Below are 20,293 nucleotides of genomic sequence, written 5' to 3'. Positions count from 1 at the left end.
ATAGCTATTACTTACTTGTGCTGGTGGAGATTGCAAAGGATTATTCTCAAGCAATAATACTTGTAACTGCATCATCTTTCTAAAACAAATTGGAATCACAAGCACTTTATTGCAGGAAAAGTCAAACTTTACCAAGGGAAGATGCACTAGTTCTAAAAGCAACAAAAAAGAGAAAAGGTGTTATATCTGGTTTTATTTTTGCCATAAAATAATATTTCTGTATAAAGCACTTTTTTTGCATTCAGGAAAAATACACACTCAGGGAGGAATAAGATCAACATTTACTCCATTCAATTCTGGGAAATGAAAAGAGTGTTGTTATTATTATGTAAGTGTTAATAAATATTAAAACCAATACTTTGAAATATCTTTTTCCTGAAACTCTGTTGACAGTTCCCATATTGCATGCAGATGCCTGTGTAACTTAAAAGATGTATAGAATCATAAAGATACTAAAAAAACATCAGACACTGTTCTTCAGTGAATACCACAATGTTCTATTTTGCAAACTCAAATGGAATAATTTCGAACACAAAGTAATTACTAGTTTTTAGTCCTATTTACTAATATGAGTAAAAAATACTTCCAAAATGCTACTAAAAAGAGCTACTGTAAAGGTATTTTTTTGTTCATTTGCTTTTACCTTGGGGTAAAACTTCGAGGTAATTTCTTCTAACATTCAGTTCTTTTAAAGACTTCAGCTGTCCTATCTGCTGTGGCAAAGCTGTGATTTCATTACAGCTGACATCCTAGAACAAAACAGTAATAACAAATTAAATTTCAGCTCCTAGATGTTTAATAATACAAATGTAGCCAAGTTGCCATTACCATTGTAACATCTTATTAACCTTAAAACATGCAACAATCTATGTCCTGTTGTCACAATGTAAAACAAGACACATGGGAAAATGTTTACACATTACCTAAAACCAGAGCAAATTCTTATTTGAAGGACAGGTTAATTCTGAAAGTTAACTTAATTTGTGTAGAAACATTCAAAACCATTTGCTTAAGGTGTTCTACTTTTTTGTTCATTTCTTCACATGAAGAATTCGATACCATGGTTATATAACCAAATGCATTAGGATGAAATGGAAAACTGCTAGTATGTGGATCTGAGTTTTTAAAAAGGTTTTTGTTCCTCTAGAGGGAATATTTAAGCAAAATATAATAATAATGATGATGATAATAATCAGCAATAGCATTCTGTAATGATGTTCAGTAAAGGCATATATTTGATCCTCACAGCATGCAGGTCATAATAAATAGGTCATAATAAAATAGGATGAATCTTGTTAAGCATCATACAGATATTCAACATCTTATTCATTGTAAAATGTACTTCTTAACTGCCTAGACAGGTTCTAAGCAGGTCGGATTTTGATGACAAGTGGTTTAATAATCTGGATGAAATTGGCATCCATCCTCATTTCAGCATTCCTAAAGGAGCAACTTTTGTAAAGTTGAGTTGAAAGTGTAGGATCTGGCAATACTGAGCACAACTTCAAACAAGAAGTTTATATACAGTGGTATTACTGTAATAAATATGATACTTTAACACTATTTCTAACAAGAAACTGCTATGAATGTGTACGAAATCAATTTCTTGGATTAAGTCAGTCTAAAATTAGACAGTTGTCAGATAAGGGCTATCATTTTTGCTGCCAAATGGACATTTAAACCTCTTCTTACATCTAAGGCAACCTGTAAATTTGAGTCATGTCCCAATTATGCTTTCATTTCTGTATTAAAAGAAGGAAACAGTATTTCATAGTATGAAAGCTAAGTGGGGTCATGACAAATTTTTTCTGAATAGTCGATGGAATACACCTACTCTCTTGACTGTTTCAAATTGATTTATAAAGTATCTGGGACTACAAAAGTTGTAAAAGTGAGTCAGATTTCTAAGTAATCTCTTTGAAGACACTTGCTTTAATACTAGTCAAAAGCATTGCATTAACTCTCTATCTTCCAGCCTAAAAAATTATAGTAATAGCAAAATGTGATTTAGTAATGCTGCTCCCTGTATCAGACAAGTTTCTTCTTGTAACAGAATCTCACTTTTGCCAAGGCTTCCTTCCCTTCTCAAAACACAATGAGGAAATTATTGTAGCTTTTAGACAAGGAAATTAAAAATCCCAGCTAATGAGTGCATTTTTTGCCACAAAGTTTGCTTAATTGCACTGTTCCCAGATCATTTATTTTTGAAGCTCTACTGTCCTATTTTTAATTTACACAGTTTAAATGACTTCTTAATTAGATAACTGATTTTTAGAGCACAGAATTTAAAGTCACCTTGTGGCAAAGAAACTCTAGACCAAGTGCACTTAGGCCCACACATCAGAACAAGTCAGGGAAAGAGACAGAGAATTGTAAAGGAAACACAAAAAAAAAAAAAAAAAAAACCTGGCAGAGTGTAGCCTCAAAAACAAAGTCCACTTCCACTTACAGCCTTTCAAAACATCCTTAATAAGACTGATCTGTTGTGACAGCATGTCAGCATTCACAAGATCTCTAGAGACAGTAGTATCCTTTATCCTACTAAACACTGCAGCCCAACTTGCCTTTTTCATTACTTTGTTTGAATAGCCACGGAAAACAAAGACCTGTAACATTATTCCTAGTTATGTTCTTGACTATTATTAGGCTTCATGAGTGTGTAGGTGACAGAGAGAGTGTTTACCTTTCCCACTTACTTCGCCAATAATGGATGCAATACTGTCAGAGTCAAACGCTTATCATTTTCAAGCTAATAATTTTTTAAGGAACTATACAACCAGGAGTTTGCTTCATGGACATCTGCAGGCAACTGAAGTTCAAACACCTACTCACATTCTGAGGGGTTAGTATTTGCTAAGGTCAGACTTACATTAATTCTGCTTTGTTCTTACCAGTTAGGTCATGTCCTGCCATGACAAGACAATTTCTCAAAATCAGAGAAATGTAAGGCATACTTAAATTTAACATTCATTTCTGTGGCATGAAGCTCAGTGGCATGAAAGGAAATTAAAATTATCAGCTTTTTTCCTTTGTTTACAGTGAAGTTTAAATGGTCTTAAACCAATCAAATTCAGCATACGTATTCAGTAATATAAACAGAAAAAACAATACAGAACTCTGAGTCTATATAAACATACTTATTCACACACACACTCAGAGGGAGTTTATCCAAACCATTCAAATTAGGACAAACTTCCTCCTTAAATTAATTTTAAACTTGAGCCTCCTGACTGAGCTGTTATTCCTAAAAAACCATGTGGATTCAGAGAGTTTGTGACATATAAGCCATACTGAACAGTAAAAAGCAGCTCCATAGTACACGTGCACATAGACCTTCTCAAGCAACAGCAGGTCCTGCACAGTCAGGCTGATTATATGAATGAGGTAAAGGACATAAATCCTAGCTGAGAGATTTAAAGGCTTCCAACGTGAGACAGGAGCATCCCAGAGATGGAGGGAACCATTATCTGAGGAAGGCAGCAATGCAATACTGCCTGATAGGATGGAGACCAGAATTTTACTATACAGCTGATAGTTCTAGTTACAGTTACTGAGCCATCTCTGCCTAATTACTTTTCCTTGACAGAAAGTAGGTTTCAGATTATCTTCACACTAATTTTGCACTCATCCTCCTGGCTGACAGGAGATGTATGAGTGAGATAATGAGCTGCAAATAAAAGTAAATATCCCAACCAAATTTTGCAATTAATTGCAACGTGTTCTGCAGGGAGAATAATTTATGTTACTCTGGTGCTTGTAAGTTAGCTGTCAGAACCCTAGAAATTAAAAGAAGACCTGAAAATTTTCTGCATGTAATATCTAAGTCACTCTATGCCACAAAATTTATATAAATTACATACATGTAATAGAAAAAGAATTACCTGTTCCATTTTGGAGGAGAGTGGGAAAATGCAATGTTTGTTGGAAAGATCTGATCTAATTTCCAGCAAATTATATTTATATCGCTTTACAGTGGCTATAGAGGTAAATTTTGTTAAAAAAGTTAGATAAAAAAAATCCATTTACTATGCATACACTTACTGCATGCAGCTTGTGAAATGTTTAGGGAACCTGAGGTTGCTTGGAAAAGTCCTATTAATACAAGCACTGTAGCCAGGTGGCATCTTGGGATCAACCCCTGGCCCAGCTCAACACCAGCACAGTGTAAGTATTAAAACAGCACTATTCTCTGCCAGAGGGTTGGGAAATGGTTCTGCTTGAATCCTCCGCTATTCAGGCTGGCACTGCTCTCTCACAGCTGAATTTTTCGTGCAACAACTGCAGTATGACTTAATCTTTTTTGTTTGTTTATTTATGTTTTCTTTTACTCATTCCAGAACAATGATCATCTTATTATCTAAACTGCATTATATTATACATGCCAACAGAGATCTCTACTCTCAATCCTACCACTATTTGCTTTTCCCAATACATCACAGTTATGTCATTTCCAGCTAAACAGTGCAATCACTTCACTAGAAATGTACCAAACACACATGGTGGCATCAAACTAAGTAATAAGGTCATCTCAACTGAGCAGAATCATGCTCAATTTAACAAAACCTTGTTACTGAACTACCCCCCTTGCCACTTTCTAATCACAAAGAACAAGCATCAGAACTTTTTCAGTTTTCATAAATCTTCCAGTCTACCAAGTGACATGTTGTTAGACCCTCTCATTTGAAATATTGTTAGAGCAGGAATTGTTGTGTTCTTCTTGAGAAAGAGTAACACCAGATACTATACTGTAAGTGGAAAGCAACATGAAATTCCAGTATTCCAGAATTTAAACTTATGTTTGAACTAAACAAACCCCATCTGCTTTGAGTATAATCTACATTGATTTTCAAGCTTTTAATTTTTTACTAAATTTTGTTACTAATTTTAAACTGATTTTTTACTAAATTTAACTTTATTTATAAATCTGGAACCATCATCTTTTATTGTATCTATTTTAAGTACAACAAAAACAACGCTATAGCCTAACATGTTTTTCCTTTTAAGATTAATTCAGAACTATTCTTGTAACCTTACTAAACCCATCACACACAGAGAAAAATTCAAACTAATTGATAAGATAGATTAATAATGCTCAGCAAACAAAACCAACTTGCTAGTCTTTAGCTCAGGCATAAACCAGAAAGGAAAAGGTAACCACCCATCCATGCTCACCAAGAGCCCGATCAATTGTAATCTGTAACAGACGACTGATACCACAGAATGCCATTCAAGAACACTAGAACAAAAAAGCCCCTTCCCCTTGCCACTTCACATATGGAGAATCAATAGCAGGACTGGAGCCTAGAGCAAGATTAGCTAAATTTCTGCAACACAATTTAATGGAGGAACAAGTATTATAAAAAGAATAGTATGATAAGCAGGTACTTTCAGGTACAGAAAGGACATGCATGATAAATGGTGTCAAAGGAGATAGAAGCAGTTGGAAGAAAGTTCAAAAGTCATTGTTTTACTATGCATAAATTAGCAGTGTCAAAATGTAGTTTATCTGTCAATTTATATCTCAAAAGGCCAAGATGAATAGAAATAACCAGATGACATAAACCATATGCCATAAAGAATTCAGTCTCAGTCTTCCTATAGAAGAGGAAGATAAAGAAAGGGAAGCATTATCTTATATATATTTTCCACACATAAATTTTAAAAAGCATGTGCAATTAAACTTATTTTTTATTTATAGTACCAAATAATTTTTCTACTTTTTCAGATATTGTCATTGAGTGGATGATCTATTACAGATGATCTACTGCTTGTAGAAACAGTATTCATCTGGACAGTTTTGAAAACAAGAGGAATATAACTTCAGAGATCTGTTTAGATGGGTGTTCCAGGAGAGAAAGGTTAAATGACAAATGTAGCGAAGTAAAATGAAAATAGACTGATAAGACCAGTATCAGGAGTGGAATGCAATAGAGTAAGCAGAGAGTAGTAACAGACAAAAGGGAAGCAGGAGGGGAGGGTGCTAAAGAAGGGCTACAGCCTTGCAGAGTTTGATGCCAGAACTTTTGAACTTGATACAGTGAAACAGGGAGCCAGAGCAGGGGTGAGCAAAACTGGTAAAGACCATGAGCTTTGAAGCTGAGTTTTGAATGAACCAAGGGCATTGATGTTGTTTAAAAGAGTCTCAAAAGAATATAAAGGAAACTATTATTGTGTTACTACCCAACACTTGAAAAAAATTTAGTCTTTCAACCTGCATTATAGTATTAAACACTTGATCAAATATATGTGCAAAGTGATTTTTTTTGTTTCTATTTAAGTACAAAAGAAGTCAAAACAAAAAGTAAAAACAAAAAGATCAGTAACATACCAATTCCATTAACTGTTTTAGCTGACCTATCTCTTCTGGAAGGGAACCTAGCTTATTGTTACTTGCAATTAAGACTTTTAGAGGAAGACCACACAGGCAAGCTGGCAAAGAAGAAAGCTGATTTCGACTGCAACAAAACAAAACAAAACATTAAAACCATCAGTGATGTTCTACTGTACGCTCACATAAAGTCTGAGAGTTGCAAAATTTCTTCATTTTCATGGGTCAGATTTTAAGCAGATAAAATTTAACTTTTAAAATGCCAATCATTAAGAAAACACTTGCACATCAGAAATGCCTGAATTTTATTGACTAAATGACACTGTGGACTTCACCACTCTAGAAAAAATGCACTGTATCAGTTTAACAATATTGTAACAAATCTGTTTTTCACCAAGAACAGCCGTTTCCCCTCCTAATGAATATCGGAAAGTCAACTGAGACAGTATTTTGCAAGTATTTAAACATTCTTGTGGTTTTATGTGCCATTAAAATAGATGCCTTTTGTTCCAACTAAAAGACAGATATATAAATTACAGACAAAATGGTTATTTTCTCAATTCCTTTAAAGTACATTTATAACTGGAGATTACTTGATACTTCTTGTTCTATGGTTCTATGATATTAACCCAGTTAAGTACAGCAAAAAAATTCTGGGACTATCAATGGTTCATTTCTTTGCAAGATTCATAAGCTAAAACATGACAAATGTAATAGATGGCAAATGTCATGACCCTTTGTGATCACCACATGATTAAAAATAGTGATTTGTGGCTCAATTTCCAGAAGAAACTTCATGCTCATCAGAATAACATATTTTCTACTTTGTCACAGAATATTTAAAGGTTTTTAAAATACTTGTTCTTTCTTATGAGTATTAACTTGTAGCAAAACAATGAACAGTAACTTAAAAGTGGCACCATAGTATAAACCATTTTAATCAGCTTCTGCTTGACTGTTAAGGTTTCAGAAAGCAAAGGTGTTTGTTTGAACTCTGAAAACACATGGCAAAAATTTTCCTGTGTAGTTTCAGTAAGAAACACTGAAGTGAAACAAAAGCAAACAAAAATCAAAATTGCACAAGTTTCAACTGCCAACCCAGCAGTATACTACAAAGTTGCATATAAAGATGCATATTCATGCTCCACACAAAAGTCTCAAAACATTTTACATAGCAAACTATCATCATATCTCTGTTGCACAAGCCAGGAAACAGATAAATATCAAATAACAAACCCAAAGACATTAAAAATGAGAAATCCAATTATTAACCAGCAGTAGTTGAAAAAAAATTCAATGCTTATTCTGGAGCCAAGTTTCTTAATTCTAGTGCCTTTACAGATGCTGAAGACACAACTTTTTCTAAAAATTACGTAGAAATATTTTTTTAAGTTTTAAACAACTCCAGCATAGGAAGTCTAGACTCTAACTAGTTACACTATGCCACAGATCAGCATATCAGACACACACAAGAAGCACGTCAAAACAATTTTTAAGCTCTACAGAACTCAGAAGCAATCCACTAAGAGAGAAGGAATAGTACATCACCAGGGCAAGTGAGTAATAAATCATCGTTAGTTTAAAAGGAAGTTCTTTAGATAAAACATGAACAGTATCAACCAAGGCCCAAAGACACTATGTATCTCTTGGCATCACTTTCTAAAACTATTTAACATATGGGCTCTGCTGGTGACAGGCAGAAAAATATGCATTGCATTCTAAATCTATAATGAATTTCTTGCCAAGAAGGAACACAGTTAGAAAGTCAAGGCTATATTTCCTTCTTTAACCTGTTTACTATGTGTAACTAATCTGGAGGAAGGGCACATCCAAATGAGGAGGGGATTTTAAACTGAGGAAAGTGACCTTACTTTATAGAACTTGAAAAATTTCCTTATATTTTGTCCAATTTACTGTCAGATGTAATGTAAAATCTAACTATTATGGTTTGGGGATGACTCACACAAATTCTATCACTACACTGAGTCACTGGTTCATGATTTTGAGTTCTGGGTTAATTCTAATTCCTAAATTTACCAAAATATTTTCTGTAAAATTAACAATTCAGTCTCAATTTCTTTATGTATATCTAACAAACACTAATGCAAAATTTCAAGTCTATTCCTTGTATGTGTGCAGATACTCAGGACACACTATTTCATTTCAATTTTTAGAGCCAAAACAGTATTCCACAGTGGTCAAAACTGCAGTACAGTAATAATACAGGAAGGCTTGAGAAAGATCCTCAGTGTTGATAAAACTGATGATCAAACCTTCATACCTTGAATTTAAAGGACCAAGAGCCACTTCACCATCTGCTCAAACCTCATTCTCACAAAGATCAGATTATTATATTTTACTACTACAGTTTTTACATTATTAATTGCAAAGAAACCTCCACACCTTGCTCCAGCTGAAAAAGGGCTCACATGCCCTCCATTAAAAGCACATGTGTTCACCTGCACTTTCATCAGTAGCAATTCTCTATACTGACTAGTGTTCACACAGACTTTTCATTGAAAGGAGACGAAGGTATCTAATTCTTGGCCATTTCCTCCTAAAATAGGTAGTAAGTATATTTATTGCATAAGACCAAACCTTAGTGATAAAGTATCATGCTTTTCCATTCTATTCCCCATGGATAAAAATATAAATCTTCTGTGTCCGTCTCTTCATCTTTTTAAGTACAAAATGTATGTTAAGTTTTACAAAATTTGTTGTGAGAAGTGAATTATAAGAATCCAACTGTGCTGACGTGATTAGCATTCTGAATTTGTTAGAAGAATATGGGAAAGAAATGGATTAGTATTTCTTGGTCTTTCTCTTAATAATTAGCTTTACATTTTGGCCTTCAAAATGCCTTCACACAGAGCTGTATCTACAGCCAATGAGCTTCTGCATTACTGTTTTCAGTAAAATGAAAAAGGTAGTCACTTGTTCCAGAAACATATAAAGTGCAGACAACAAAAGTTTTACACATTTGCAAACAAAAAAAGTGGCAAAGTTTAACTTACCTCAAATTTAAATAAGTTAGCATTTGCAAGTTTACTATGGCATCTGGTATATTTTTAATACAATTGTGGTATAGATTTAGTGTTTCCAGTGACACAAAATGGCACAACTCCACAGGAACCTCAGTTAGTCTGTTCTTGGATAAATCTGAAAGGAGAAAAAAAGATGGTACGTTTTTTGAACCTACAGAATGACGCACTTCGAAAAGCTATACTTTATTAAAATAAGTGAATAAATGTAATCTACAGGGAGATGGCAAATTAAACCATTATTTTTATTATGCAAAATAAATCTGATACGAACATTTACAATCTTGAAATGCAAGAGACTGTATATAAAAGAGCAAACCTTCAACTATGATTTATTTGGTCTAATAAAAAGTAATTATTTGCAGTACTCAGTATGCTAAGGAAATACTTGCAGACAGAGTCAAGTGTAGATTCCAAAGCTCATATAATATACCCAAAGATTTAGCCAATACACAGTTAGACATCTACAAATAATGATAGTATTGAGACAAAACAAAAAAACAAGGATTACATCTTTAATTTCTTTAAATAAATAAGTTTGTTCTTTGGGTAACTCTTCAAACTGACCTGTATTTCCTAGGTCTAAACCATTTATAAACTAATGTTACCTAAAGAAATAGTGGAGGCCTTCAGGAATGGATTTGATATAAGTACATACAAGACAACAGTGGTCTCTAATCCCCTATGTGAGTGCTTGTACCCACAGAACAAAAGCTTTTGACTTTTGATCAGTTGTTCACTCTTTATTTCTCATTCTAAGCACACAGACACAAAAGAAAATCAGTAGGAAGAAATGTTACTGAGGTTTATTCCTTATCAACCACCATATGAAGAATGAGGTATCATAATACTGATGTGAGCTCAAGTCATAAAATAACAGTGCATGCCAGCATTAGAACAAATCAATTGGGATCAAATAATTGCTTAAACAGTGTTGCAGAACAAACATCTCTTATCATCAGAAACTGCACAAATGCCGCCTACCCATGTCACCAGACAGATAATCTGACCCGAAGAATGGTCACCTGCCTTAAATGGAAGGAAAGGAATGTGCATAGGCAAAAAGAGAAATGTCTGATGGGAAGGAAAAAAGAGAACTTAATGATCTTCTCACTTCTTCACTGCTGCTATTTTAAGACTCCTTCCTGATCCTTCAACACTTATTTCAAAGCTTACTTACTTAAACTAAATAAAGGGAAAAGCAGCCCAAGTACAGCATATATACTTTCACAGCCCTTATGATCAGACTCCTTGCTTTATGGCCATAAAGCAATTCTTTTCTTTTTGGGAACAAACAGGTAGGAATCTGAAGAACTTTTTAACTTCCTTTGCAGTTCCAGACTTGTCAGTTTGCTGTGCAGAAGCATGGCTTGAATTCAAAACTACTACCAATAGGAAGGATTTATTAGTTTTGTTCTTGTCTCCTGCAATGTGAGCTGAAATTCAGCACACTCTATTCTTGCCAGCTTCCACTCTGTTCACCTCATTCCTTCCAGCAAGGAGCTGGTTTCATTATTCCATCCTCTACCAAGACAACAGCAACGGCCCACAAGTGCAGTAACTGAGAGCAGCGTTGCTGACCCAAACAGCAGCACGACCAAACTAAGCATCTCAAACAAAGTTATTTGTTTCTAAGCTTCTACACGACAGCAACACTTGAACTGTTCTGCTTCCTCTTACCAGGCTTTGATGGCACTTAGATGCAGCACTACCTAAGCTTCTCCTTCCCTTCATTTCTGTCATCAAACTAAAGCATTCCCTATTTGGGTGAATGTTATTGCTGTTTCCAAGCAGGAGAAAGCTCTTCAATGTTCCTCTGTTTTAGTGCTTTAATCCTCTACTGTTTCTATTTATCCTGAGAGTGCTTGTTTACCAGCATGGCATTCCAAAAAATATTATTATCAGATATTAAAAGAAGACTGCCATGCTATAACTTTATGAATCATTCAGGGGTCCTTTGTATTTTACAATTCAGTTGCAAAGGAAACCTTCCTTTTTTTTTTAAACCATGCTTTTCTGTGGAGGCATTGCCATGAACATACTGCTCATTTTCTCCTTTAAAGGAGAAGGAGCAGCAAAATCCAGAAGAGTGAACTCAACTTCAGGTCTAGGCTGAAGACGATCTGGTATGGCACTGAATGGTAGATGGACAATGACAGCCCATCCTTCAGCTGATCCTTCTCCAGTGAAGATCACAGATCAAAACCTGTGAACACAAAAATGTTCCTTCCTCAACTGAAGAAAGACAAATTAAAAATATGCAGATAATTATAGACAAATTCCTTCCTGTCATCCTCAGGACCATGGGTTATAGGACACACTACATACACAACAAAGGAAGTGAATTATTCGTTACTGTCTAGTTATCACAGTCTAAGATAATTTCAACACTTTTATCTGTTGTTGCTTCCTAAATGATGATGATAATAATTTAAAAAATCTAATCTATTCACAGTGTAAGGCAGAGGAATAAAAACTACACATCTTATTTAACACTATTGTAACACAACTTCATAGAAAAGCAGAAGTTTGCTACTATAATTTAATGATAAAAGGTATCATTAACACCAAATCTGAATGTCTTCATGAAACACAGTACTGAAATGGAATCTGACATACAGAATGCCCATCACGTTTTTAACTAGTGGTTAAATTTTTGCCAAAAACCAGACTTTCCTAATCATTTGGACGTAAAAGAAGAAAACAGATTGTTTTTAGTCAATCCTAGAATGAATGTGAGCTTCTGAACATGACGCTGCTGTGAAGAACGCCTAGCAGCTTTCTGAAAATTCCATATAAGAAAGCACACGTCTTCAGAAACAAAAAGGAAAATAGCCTGTGTAACAATTTTACACTATACCTTAAAAGCATACATAAACAGGTACAGACACCTTTGAAGTTTACATAATTATTTTGACACTACTTGATACAAAGGTACTTTTGCCTCAAATTCCTCCATCTTACAATTAGCCTGTATAAAAACTGGAGTTAACCCGAAATAAAAGTTCTAAACTAAAATACATGGGTTAAGCCTTAAGGAAACTGCAGAAACTTTTGAACATACTGAGAAAAACAATGTGCGTGCATCTGGATTTTGTCACCATTCATAAACTTTCTGAAAAATATTTTGCGAAGTCATTCTTGGGTTATTTAGGGAAAAGGAAGAATGCAGAAACTAAACTTCTAAACAACGTCTGAAAATATTTTTAAAACACTGAAACAACTAGCTGGCAAACCTTTACTTTCTTCCTGTAAATTTTTAACTCTATCACTTCCCAAATTGCTAAGCTGCACATCACCCTTAGTTCATTAATTTGATGAATAACACTTAATGGTAATTAATAATAATGAAATTACTATACAGACTAGCTTTCGTTTAAAAGAATTTTGAATAATTTGCTTATGCTATCTAACAAAAAGGAGATCTAACAAATTAATCAATCTATCATAGTAGAAGGACATTTCATGGTGGCCAAGACAGTACAGGTAGATTTCACCTGAGGTGACTACTTCCCGTAACTTTCATTACAAAATAGGTGACACAAACATCAAACAACAGGGCAGGGGAGACAATGAACTGGAATAAGCTTTCTGCTTTAAATGAAATACACTATTCATTCATTATTTATGACATGAAGACATTTTCACACTACATGTGGTTTTACTTCATCTTTCCCTGACAAGCACAAGTTTTTTAAAACTCCAAAATAAATTAGCACAACACAAAAAAATAGGCAAGCCAGTTTAGAAAAAAATATGAGATGGAATCTTGATCTTTAAAAGAGTCGGCAGAATTCTGGCACAGTGACATGGCTTTTGTATGAGAAACATTACTATGTTGGAAGGAAGACAGGAACTACACAAAATAAGCACTTCCTCATCTGGGAGTGAACAATAAAAAGCAAAAAGTTCAGACTGGTAAATAAGCATTTAACAGAAAACTCCAAGCCATATTTTGGTGACCGGTACACCCCACAGCCAGAGAGCACGCTGCCATCACACCAGCCATAACTGGCCACCATCCTTGGGGAAATCTTTCCATTCCTGTAGCTCTGAGTACGTCCACCACAATGAAGTACAACCACTGACTAGGACCTTTCTGACTTCACGCTTTACAGCCACTTCACAGATAACCAAGTGCCACTGTACATTTATACATGGTATAAAACACTGCTGCTGCTGCAGAAGCCAAAACGGTTTTGTCAAAATAACCAGAATAATATAAAAAGACAGACAATTACATTTCTTTCACTAAAGCTACCAAAGTGCTCCAATTTTACTACTTTCCAGTGATTAATATATTATTAAATATCACTTATTAGTACATTATTAAATTAAAATTGCAGACTATTCACTGGAGAGTTAAACAACTTAAGGCTTTAAATCATAACAGTAATTCATTACATAAATATGCTTATGCACTATTACACCACAAATCTTAGCCAAGAACTTGAAAAAACCAGTTTATTAAAAAGCAGTGATTTACAAATTTCAGATTACAGACAAATTCACCAAAAGTTTCTATTTCTAACACACAAACCTACAATAGACAAAATTTGGAATTATGCAAGTAAGAAAAGTAAGCATCTATCCATCATTGAGTAGGAAATTTTATATATATATATATAAATATATATATACACACACACACATACATACACAAAAGAAATACCTATATTTGCTATGAAGCTCTGAAATCAAGAAATTGCAAAGGAAAAAAGTCACCCAAACAACCTTAACTCCAGCCCACCAAGTTCCTTTTTTTTGTAGGATTCAGCACTTACTGAATAAGATGGGAATCATTTTGAAGAACCTATTTGCATTTGTACTAAGGTACCATTCAAAGTATTTAAATGAGATGTCAAAAATGGATTTGGCAAAGAATTCAAGCAATTCACTGTAAAAACCTGAAAAAAATAGTAAGTTCGACCCTAATTTCATAATGCAAATAAGAATGTTAGAAAATGTATTAAGAAGTCCATATAAGACAGAACCATATGGGGCTCTACCTTTTACACTGTAAGTTATCCATAGTTTTATCAGGCTTTCAAGAAGCCTGTATTTCATTCTTAGCAAGGTATATCTTCACTGATAACTGAAGCCACAAATTGATGGCACCATATCTCAGAGACCTTTTGGAATATCTGCTTAAGTGCACTTCAGATCTTTGGCTACACAGTATCCCACCTTGGCAAAGAGTCATCTATTATCAATGTAATTGTGTCTACCAGAATCAATCAAATAATCAATGTTATCTAATGAAGCAATTACTTCATTCTAGCCAATTTTTCCCCCTAAATGGTAGGAAAATGCACCATTCTACAGACAAATGCTATCTATTCATCATGAAAACACTAGAATGCAACTATGAAGTGCTATATACTTTTAAGACATGCCCTACAACTTGTCATTGTCTCTATATCCATGGCAGCATACCTTGTCTCAACTACTTGTCCTCTCTACCTGCCAGAATTAATGAAAAATGTCCTGGATGTACATTCAGCTTTTACTGTAGTCAGCAACTTCTACTGACAGTGATGCTGCACAAGTGGAAAAGAGGCAACAAAGGCCTCCACTGACTCTGGCATCAAATGCATTCTGCTTTGTTCATGAAAATTATGCCACAAAGAACGCATGACATTTCTTCACTAAGAGACATTTCTATTTCAGTTATTTAGCAGACAGAATAACAAGTAACACAAGACAAATAATTAAAAAAAAAAAAAATATGCTTCCACAGAAGAAAAAAATATGAGTCATGCATAGACTCAACATTTTTCTTTCTGAAAGTACAACTTGTATCACATTGAAAGAAAAGGTAGCTCTAATGCTGATTCCTAACAAAGTCATCATTATTGATGCAATAATATATCTAGATCAACACTACTGAGTCAAGCTGTATGACTGCTGACTGAAAACATGTAGAAAGTGCATCTGTCTCAGGTAGGTAGATGTAAAAAATGTACAGACCTTGTAAGACAAATATTTTTAACAGATTATGAAGCGACTCTGCTGCTTCATACATCTGGTAAGCACTACTTTTGAGCACTGTCAGTGTGTTCTCCTTTTCTACCGGTCTCCCATTGATTAATTTAAGAATAAACATTAAAAATCTCCACCTCAAAGCCACAGTTAAATTAAGATTACAGTACAGTTGCAGGAAATTTCAAATTGATTATACACATACTTTTGTATCCACTTTTCTATTAATTATTAACATATCAAAAGTTTCTATAAAGGTATACAGAGAGGAATTAAATGTTAGGTTTAGGGGAAAGGGAGAAAAATAGGACTGAAGAAAACAGTCTGAAGAGCAGCAACTCGTAGAGCCTGACAGAGGTGTCACCACTAGAGGGGGTGCCGATCTCACAGACTCGGCCAACACCCTCAAAGGGTGTTTCACCGTTTCTTTCCTTCAGAGACCATCCACAGTGGATGAAAAGGACAGAAACAGGAAGGTACACATTAAAATCACCCCAGGCACTCCTATGAACTTATCGCCCACCCCAGTTTTTGAAATATGACAAATGAATCTGCTCACCTACAATCATTACTGTAGCAAGCAAATATATACACCAATTTCTAATGGCCTCAAGCCCTTAAAAAGAAAAAGTCTACTCTAAAACACTCACACAGAAGGTACTTTTCCCCAGCCTTCATTCAGATGATGTAAGAACACAAGGCATGGTTAAGCTCTCTGTAGTACAGCAATAACAACATTTGGGAAAAAGTGAAGATTTGAAAAGACCCTGTTTGCATTCCACCCCAACAAACCTGATCTACTCTGTTTCATCCAGCACTCCACTATGGAATAAATAGCTTACTTTACCACAATGCCTTGAAAACTCCCAATAAAGCACAGCCAAATGTTAAGAAACACGCACTCTAAATTTCTCAGGCAGTGCACTAACTAGCCTGAAACAATCCAACAGTGTAAATTTGCTCTCCCAGACACCCCCAAATTTTGAGCAAACATCACTTCAGGGTCTTTTGTTTTCTCTGTGTGTAAAATGGAGTGGGAGGAGGGAGCTAAAGGCTGGCCTATTCTCATTATTAGCTCCAATTCCAAGGAAATGAAATTTCTCCGCAACAAACATGCTCAAGCCTGGAGGAATTAAAAAGAAAAAAATAAATACAGTAGTCTGCCTTGTTATTGCACCTGCTTTTAGGTGCCACAACATAGCATTTAAATTTCTCCTTTATCTTCTACTTCTTTCTGTTTTGGACAAAAACAGTTTGGTGGCAATAAAAAAATGTTCAAGTACTGGAGGCAAACCTGCTGTGAAAACGCACAAAACTCACTAAAAACATACTGTAAAACAACTGGATTCTTCCTGCAGATCTTCATGTAGGTACAAACAGATGTGGACTGTGGTGGGTTGACCCTGGCTGGTGGCCAGGTGTAAACCAAGCTGCTCTATCACTCTCCTCCTCAGCAGGACACGACGAAAAAGCCCCACGGATCAAGGTCCAGAAAACCTGCTCCCGTGTGGTTCCTTTCCATGGGCCACAGTTCCTGCTAGGAAAGTGGTCTGTAGTGTGAGTTCTCCATTTCTTCAGTGCACATCCACCTGCTGCAAGCTTGGGGTGCCCCACGGTCTTCTCCATGGGCTGGTAAGGGAATCCATGCTCTAGCACTTGAAGGACCTCCTCCTTTTCCTCCTTCACTGATCCTGGTGTCTGCAGGACCATTTCCCTCACATTTTTCACAGTCCCTTCTCACACAGCTGCCATGTTAGAAAGCATTTTTAACTTTTTCTTAAATATGCTATCACAGGGGCATGATCAGCACTGCCAATGGGTCCAGCTTTGGCCAGAGGCGGGTCCATCTTGGAGCCAGCTGGAACTGGGCTCTGTGTGATATGGGGGCAGCTTCCAGCATCTCCTCAGGCCTGCAGCCTCCCTCTTACCAAAATCTTGCCATGTAAACCCAATACAACCACCCAAACACTTGTATCATGAGATGGGAAACGTATCAGGCAGCAAACACTTTCCATCAAAGTAATGGAAACAACAAAATAATGACCTTTAATAGCATGTGGTATGAAACCCAGTTCACGGCTCATGAAGAATTCCTCCTTCTCCCTCGCCCTCCACACAAGAGGGAGGACACTAGTCGTTAATTGTCACTCCTTAATAAACAAGCAGCCCTAAGAAGGATCAGTGGATTGCATCACGCCAGTATTGCACATGTCAGCCCTGAGCAGGATAAATATTTCAGGTGTTTTGTCAGACACAGGAGCACTAAGAAGAAATCTTCATCCAACTCTAAAAATGTTTAAAACTGTTCTTTACCAATTTGAGCCTTTACAGTAGGCTGACTCAGCGCACTGGAGAAAAAAAATGAAGTGTTTACATCATATAATAGCTACCTGAATACCTTTACTGCACTAAACTATATTTCAGTCATCTGCCTGAACTGTTCACATTCAAATTTCAGAGTGAACACCCATACATGTGATGGTAGGCTCTTCCCTGACTCCTTCAATGAAACAAAAACTAAAAGCATACCTTGATACCAAAAAGTCCTCAAGATTAGCTGCAGCCACCACAGATGTACTTTAATTATTAGCCTAGAATGATGTGAGATCAGGTAGACTGTGGGCTATAAGGGGACTTCCAGGTATATTGGAGACATCTCACAGAACTAAGACTCGGATTAAGAAATTCTTTTCTGAAAGAAGAACAGTGACTACTACCTGCACAAAATGCGAAAGTTCAAAAAATGTGTCAACTGTGTATGTGTGTATATAAGCACACAGGCACACAACCTTATTTCATTTAAGCAACTTTTACCTGTTGGAGAACTGGGAAAGATGTGAAATAAAAACATGAATTACATTCTATCCCAAAGATGGTAGCGGATCTCTGCATGGCCATACTCTTCTGATGTCTGCTATTACAAATCCTTTGTTTCAGCCACCAGAGATCTTCTTTCTTAATGTTGTCTACTTGGGAAGTCAACACCTTCCGCCTCTGTGGGGGAATTCCACATGATGCTCTCAAAAAGAGCAGGATGTAATCTAAGGTCTAGAACCTTTTCCAGCCCACAGAGAGCATACTAAGAAATAAACAGAATGTAGTATCAAGGTTTGTTTTTCACTCCATTCTCACTTTTAATAGCTGCTTTTTTTCCTTTTTTTTTTCACCCTCAGGCTGTGAAGACAGGACACTGTTTACGCTATGCATTAACTGCCTCGGTGACCTGCTCAAAGAAGAGTTACCTCACATTTACCATCTGGGTAGAAGTAGCACATAAACCGATTTCTGTGAAGTAGCTCACTTTCCTGCACTTTGAAGACAATTATTTTTCACACCTGACAGACTAAAATGCTACATTTGCTTACTTTTAAATTCAGTTTTGTACATGAACTGTCTCATGTTCTGTAAGAAAATTTGCTATGAACAGGGAAACAGACAAAAGTAATTTGATCTTTAGGTATATCAAAGGCATGTGGGCAAAGACATGAGAAAGCTACCTGATGATAATTTACAGTGACAAGGAAAGCAGAGTATTACTCATCTAATCACTTCCCTTTCTGTCCGTGCATCTCCCACAGATGCCAGGGTTAATCTACCTTATCTACATTATTCATGCCCTTGTCCCACAATGGTTCTCGAAGGCAGCACAGCATAACTGTAACAGTTTATCAACACAAATCTGTTTTGTACCATAAAAGCTGACTAACACTATTGAACACATCCTTAAACAATGAACTAATTATGTGGCTGTTATGCAGGAGGTACAACGTTTGCAAGAATGGCTAAGGAATATTTCCGACTTCTAAACAAAACAGGAATCCATGAAACGATTATCAGAAAAAGAAGTAGCATGACAGAAAAATGCCAGAAAAAGCAAATTAAATTGCAATAAATAACTGAAAATTAGATGATTATTCCTAGATATGGAAGGGGAAAAAAAAAGAGGGAAAAATGAAAATATTTCCTTGAACTGAAAGCAAAATAAGCACAGTACATACTTCATCCTTAAAAAAAAACAACTAAACTAAAAAACCACAGAGCTAGAACCACCAGAACTACAGACCTGTAATTTCTGTACCAAGACCTCTATCCTATGAACTGTTCCCATGGCTCTTCCTTAAATTCAGGACAGTGTTTCTCAACCTTCTAATTTTTCTTTCCTTCAGAATCAAAGAACCTTGCCTACTCTGGGGAAAACAAAACCAAAGCAGATATCCAGTATGCTGCCTGTCAGTCAAGGAGGGGCTGGGTTGGATGGATAACACAAGCAACTTCTTTTTGTAACTTGTTTTAACAAGTCATAGTTTACAACAGGATTTTAATCTAACATCTTTACAACATGAGAGACACCAGACACACAGACTGCAAAAAGACTTGGAGGGAAAAGCAAAACACATACCTTCTGCCCCCCACCACTTATAAACAACTTGGTGCCTGTGACCGGGCAGGCAGAACAACTCAGTGCTTGCCATAATTCTTGCTGGGGGACACAAGTGGCAATAAGCCAGCAGGAAACGATGGCACTTGCAGGGCAATCTGCAACCACAGGTAACTATCTCTTGGTATGTAACAACTGCATGGCCATGTGGGGTTTGAAGGGACAACAGAAAATTTCTTTCTCATCTAATTTCCTCCAAGTTGTGTAATTTTTGGGGGGAACACTTCACAGTCAGTCTTCTGAAATGCACAGAATTACTAACGCTCATCTAGATAGCCTACTGAGTAAGGCCTACATCTCCTGCTTCTGGTGCAGATTAAATTCTACTCCCTTATTCATTTTCCTTTCTAACTACCTTTCAGGAGGCCTGATTTCCATCTAACAGGTCAAGTATTACCATGATACTTTTCTATAAGAATGATTTGGAGCTGAGTTCTTCCTGAAGGAATTCTGTTCAGCTTTTATGTGTATTTTACCTTGCATCTTCCACTTTACTTGATGGCT

At 35.9% G+C, this 20,293-nt stretch overlaps 1 protein-coding gene across 9 annotated transcripts in view; it reads right to left on the bottom strand.

The window, feature by feature from the left end:
• The window catches only part of LRCH1 (leucine rich repeats and calponin homology domain containing 1), a 113,046-nt gene that overhangs the window by 53,433 nt on the left and 39,320 nt on the right, over positions 1 to 20,293 (bottom strand). For 8 of the 9 annotated variants that reach the window (XR_007631120.1, XR_007631121.1, XR_007631123.1 and 5 more), the window contains exons 2-5: positions 9,343 to 9,487; positions 6,329 to 6,455; positions 644 to 749; positions 16 to 152 (exon numbers count right to left, since the gene is read on the bottom strand). Coding sequence is in view for 4 of the 9 variants with exons in the window: in XM_050334056.1 (XP_050190013.1) it covers positions 16 to 152; positions 644 to 749; positions 6,329 to 6,455; positions 9,343 to 9,487 (515 nt within the window). In the remaining 5 variants the exon portion in view is untranslated. Of the gene's footprint in view, positions 1 to 15; positions 153 to 643; positions 750 to 6,328; positions 6,458 to 9,342; positions 9,488 to 20,293 lie in introns of all 9 variants that reach the window. The other variant, XR_007631124.1, reaches the window with a different exon arrangement.

This window comes from Myiozetetes cayanensis, unplaced genomic scaffold, assembly GCF_022539395.1.
Source record: "Myiozetetes cayanensis isolate MyiCay16 unplaced genomic scaffold, myiCay2020 scf5-8, whole genome shotgun sequence".
In the NCBI taxonomy this organism is placed as follows: Eukaryota; Metazoa; Chordata; class Aves; order Passeriformes; family Tyrannidae; genus Myiozetetes; species Myiozetetes cayanensis.
Note: the sequence above shows the minus strand (reverse complement) of the source record. Positions and strands in the feature narration are given on the sequence as shown.